The sequence below is a fragment of the Seriola lalandi genome, unplaced genomic scaffold (assembly GCF_002814215.2).
Source record: "Seriola lalandi dorsalis isolate HSWRI2012SDOR001 ecotype SW California unplaced genomic scaffold, Sedor1 jcf7180002054960, whole genome shotgun sequence".
Taxonomy (NCBI): domain Eukaryota; kingdom Metazoa; phylum Chordata; class Actinopteri; order Carangiformes; family Carangidae; genus Seriola; species Seriola lalandi.
The window spans coordinates 139,493-144,492 of NW_019525511.1; the positions used below are offsets into that span (position 1 = coordinate 139,493).

Sequence of the window (5,000 nt, forward strand, 5' to 3'; positions counted from 1 at the left end):
GATAAACTGTGAATTCTGCAGAAGCTTTGGTTTAAAACCAGAGACACATGGAAACTGTTCCACTGATCTATATCTTATATCTACTGATCGTTATTATTGATCACTTTATTGTGTGACTTAATAAATCTTTTGTCCCTGTCAGGATCCTGTAGGAATGACGACTCAGTGTTTCCAGTGATCTGATTGGTCAGTAGTTCAGCATAAGTTACCATGGTGATTTATCCTGGTAACAAGTGAACCACTTCGTAGTGAAGGCGTCTTGTCTATGGATGTGAACCCGGTCATGTGACCTCTGACCCAGTCACCACGTCAGTGAGAACCAGTTAATGAGCTTAGAGGTGTGACCCATCACAATTTCTTCACTTCATCACTGCTGATTAAAGCACCTGAGGTTACCATGGAAACCTGATTAATATTACTGATAGAGACAGACAGGTGAGACTGACTCTTGTCTGACTCCCTGTTGTCACGGTAACAGGTGCCAGGACGAGAGTGAGGCGTTGATGTGACAAACAGGAAACGACTCAGCAGCATCTGACTTTATTCAAACCTTTATTGACACAAATCAGCGCAGACAGGAAGTCCCTGCTGTCAGCTGGAAAACTCATATCTCCAACACATCAGGACTCTGGAGGAGCTGAAGACATGTGGACAGTCTTTAGATCCAGTGTGTCCACATGTTGGACCAAAGGAGGAGCGTCTCCCTCCATACGTCCTCTTTCTCTGACATGGAGACATATACTAACATCTACTGTCCCCATCAGGATCCTGTAGGATTCATCACTCAGCCTTTCCAGTGATCTGATTGGTCAGTACTTGGGCTGTCAACCATCAGCATCGGTTGCCATGGTGATCTACCGTGGCAGGATGTGACCGTGATGGTGAGAAACGAGTTTCAGAAACGTGGTGATCTAATGAATTCTAATAAGAAGTGGAATCATTGATTCTTGTGTTCACAGAAACGACGACGACAAAACAAAGGTGAGTCCAGTTCCTCAAAGTCCCTGATCCTGGACTCCGGAGGATGAGTGACACTATGATTTTTCCTCTAGCGCCACCTTCAGGGCAAAGTGTACATGTTTTAGGCCCACAACTGCTGAGACTGTAAGAACAGAGCACAGTCCACTACAGGCCATGAAAGGCCCAAAGAGTCCAGCAACATCCAGCAGAGAGGGTTTAACTCTTGCAGAGATCAGCAGGGACCCGTCAGGTACCTGGTGGTGTTCCTCCTTGTTGCCTCTCGGTCGCTTCGTTCAGCTCTGAGGAGTTCTTGATGGGCTGGATCTTGTTCTGGCTGCTGTCGGATCGCGGTCTCAGGTGTGCTCGGTCGCAGACCTGGGCGAGGCCTCGGCTAAGCTCTTTGCGGATGTTGTCGCTGGACAGGACGTAGAGGATGGGGTTGATGGCGCTGTTGACGGTAGACAGGCCGAGGGAGATGGTGTAGGGCGTGTACATGATCTTCTCGATCTGACAGGCGCCATCCTCCGGCGAGTAGAAGTGGAACATGATGGCCCGGGCCAGGAGGATCAGGTGGTACGGGGCGAAGCAGACGAGGAACAGGGCCACCACTGCCACCGCAAGCCAGCAGACACGTTCTTTCTGCTCCCGCCGCAGCCCCGTGCTGCGCTGCACGTTGACCATGATGCCGTGATTCGTCACCACCAGCAGCAGCAGCGGGATCAGGAAGCCGACCATGAAGCGACCATAGTTGAAGCCCGTCACCACTCTGCTCTGAATTGGCTCGAAGCAGCGCCGGTTGCCCTCACCGGCGTCGCCCTCTCTCATAGTGAAGACAGGGACGTGACCGACGGCGACCACCAGGACGATGGCAAGGGCGATGAGGCCGGCGATGCGCTGGCGCCGCAGACCACGGGCCTCCACGCTGTAGACCACGGCCACGTAGCGGTCGCAGGAGATGCAGCAGAGCAGGAAGATGCTGATGTACATGTTGTTGAAGAAGATGTAACCCGTCAGCTTACAGGCGGCTGAACTCCACGGCCACAGGTGACCTCTGCTCACGTAGTCCGCCCACAGGGGCAGCGTCAACAAGTAGGTGAGGTCACACAGAGACAGGCTCCACAGGTAAACGCCCAGCACGTTCTTCCTGCGTACCTGCAGCCAGGTGAGATAGACCGTCAGCAGGTTCGCAGGAAGTCCGACAAACAACACGACACTGTACAGCAGCACCAGCGGCAGACGGCCGTCATCGTACGGATGCTCGCACGCCACCACACTCTCATTGTTCATCGGAGAAGCTGTCCCGGTCACCAGCTGCTCATGCATGATGTCTGCCCGGACACTGAGACGACCAATCAGATTCGAGGTTGGTTCGTCTGCAGGGACACAGAACAACAGCAACAATAAAGAACTGACATCAGAAGTTCTACTGTCTCAGTGTCTCTAATATCTACATTGTCGTTTCTTATTTATTTTCTTTTTTAGATGCAATAATGAAGTTTTAATATTATTGTCGTGTGGCCTGAAAACCTCTGATGAAGATCATGGGATATGATATATGAAAGCTCCAGAGCAGCTACTAAATGGACCATGAAGTGAGTTTGAAACAATAAATATGAAAATATGTGATGAAGTTTTTATGACTCATCGGCTTTTCATATGATCAGTATTGATTATCAGAAGTTGGATCAATACATGTGGTTGTGAAACCTGAGCTGACTTTTCTCTCACAGCCGGGAAAATAAAAGAGCATCGTGATGTGAATCAGCTGCAGCTGTGACGGGTTAGTTGGTGGTTGATCAGAGACAAACTAATCACGTCCACAGAATCACAGTCAAGCCTCTGTTTCCTGCATGACAGGTGACAGGAAAACCCCGCCACAATAACGGCTTTTTAGGTTCTCACAGTGAAAAACTCCAAACTGTTGACTGGAAACCACGCATCTCCAGGTTTAGTCATCCTAAGATTTTCTTTCTTCTGTGGTTTGAGGGAATTCTCTCAGATTCACAAACAGTTCACCCCCCACCACCAGCACCTTTTCAGTCTCAGTGGTTGTATTTCCTTTCAGTGATGAAGATGAAGAGATGTATGTGTGTGTGTGTGTGTGTGTGTGTGTGTGTGTGTGTGTGTGTGTGTGTGTGTGTGTGTGAGAGACCTGTTCTCATGTTTTCTGTTTCGTGATTTTTCAGAGTCAAAGATAATTTTCCACTTTTACACGTGATGTCATCTGGTGAGTTTACAGATGCCCACTCTTTACTGCACTTAGACACGGTTTGAGGCACTTGTTCTTTACTGCTCAGTTATTATAATATAGTTTAATATAGTTTTCTGAGCCTCACACATGAATGTTTCATCGTGAACACTAAACTGTTTCTACTGGAAATAAAAGCTCCAGTAGAATCAAAGCAGCTGTGCTCTGATTGGCTGATTGGCACTGTGACCTCATTCAGTTTCCCTTCTGATCAATAAGTTAATAGCAACTCATTTATAGCAAATTGATCATCAGTTTACCTGTCAATCAAACTAAGACTGTCAGCAGCGTCCAATCACATGCTCTGGATTCCGGAGGTGGGTGGGGCAGAGCTTTAATTATTGATTACTGACCTTGTTAGCTGTAACATTAATATGATGATGACATATGGCTTTCAAGGGTCAATTGAAAAACAAAGATTTAATTGATCACTGATCAGTTCACACATAAAGCCAATTCATTAATGAATATAATAATATAATAACAGTCATCAGACTCAGAAACAGAAACATTATGGTTTTACTACATGTGTAGTAGTACTCTGACACAGTAGTAGTACAGAGTACTGTGTGGTAACAGTAACAGTACTACTGTGAGAATAACATGAATTTCTGTTCTATGACATAACTGATATTTCATATTATAAAAGACACGTGAACTGTTGATGATCAGTAACACAAGCAGGTTACAACCATAATAATGATAATAACAACAATAATAATTATTATTATCACTTTTTTATTATTATAATTATCACTGTTATTGTTGTTGTTGTCAGGTCCAATCAGTTAAAGAGGGAAACGTTGTTATATCTGATCTCTGTTAATGAGTGAATCACAGTATTATCACAGAATTACAGTCTAATAACAAATACAACAATAATGATAATTATAACAATAATAGTAATATTGATAATAATGATCTGTGTATTGTAACAGCATAGAAACGACATTAACATGCAGTGTAACAGTACTGTTAAATACAGTAATACTGCAGTAATATATAGTTATACTACAGCTGTACTACAGTAATATACAGTTATATGATGAAGAGCGTAACTCAGATTATGTATTAACTAACCTTGGTCTCGCGCATCTTCCGTGTGCGTCCTCGTGCTGTCTGATTGTCTGGTAGTGAATGACGTCCTGAGGAGCGCGAGCGTGCCGGCGGAAGGTCACGTGTTTGCACAAAAACATGTCTGGGAGCATCATTTATTCATCCTCCATCTTTAATTCATCACTTCTTCTTCACGTATTCACACCCCCCCCCCTCCCCCGCTCTGAGGAAGTCTGAAGCTGATGACAACAAGAACAGACGAAGGAGGAGCCGCTTCCTCCTTTCCTTCACTACCTCCTTCTCTCCTTCACCTCCTCCTCTCCTTCACCTCCTCCTCTCCTGCACTACCTCCTCCTCTCCTTCACCTCCTCCTCTCCTTCACCTCCTCCTCTCCTTCACTACCTCCTCCTCTCCTTCACCTCCTCCTCTCCTTCACCTCCTCCTCTCCTGCACTACCTCCTCCTCTCCTTCACTGCCTCCTTCTCTCCTTCACTACCTCCTTCTCTCCTTCACCTCCTCCTCTCCTTCACCTCCTCCTCTCCTTCACTACCTCCTCCTCTCCTTCACCTCCTCCTCTCCTTCACCTCCTCCTCTCCTGCACTACCTCCTCCTCTCCTTCACTGCCTCCTTCTCTCCTTCACTACCTCCTCCTCTCCTTCACCTCCTCCTCTCCTTCACCTCCTCCTCTCCTTCACCTCCTCCTCTCCTTCACTCCTCCTCCTCTCCTTCACCTCCT

General features: G+C 46.6%; 1 protein-coding gene across 1 annotated transcript; it reads right to left on the reverse strand.

Annotated features, from left to right (window-relative positions):
- Positions 1 to 535: 535 nt before the first annotated feature.
- On the reverse strand, positions 536 to 4,417 carry gpr132b (G protein-coupled receptor 132b). The gene is made up of 2 exons (XM_023395326.2): positions 4,289 to 4,417; positions 536 to 2,333 (listed from the first exon to the last, which is right to left on the reverse strand). The coding sequence occupies exon 2, from the start codon at positions 2,281 to 2,283 to the stop codon at positions 1,207 to 1,209; it is 1,077 nt and encodes a 358-aa protein (XP_023251094.1). The 5' UTR covers positions 2,284 to 2,333; positions 4,289 to 4,417; the 3' UTR covers positions 536 to 1,206.
- Positions 4,418 to 5,000: the final 583 nt, after the last annotated feature.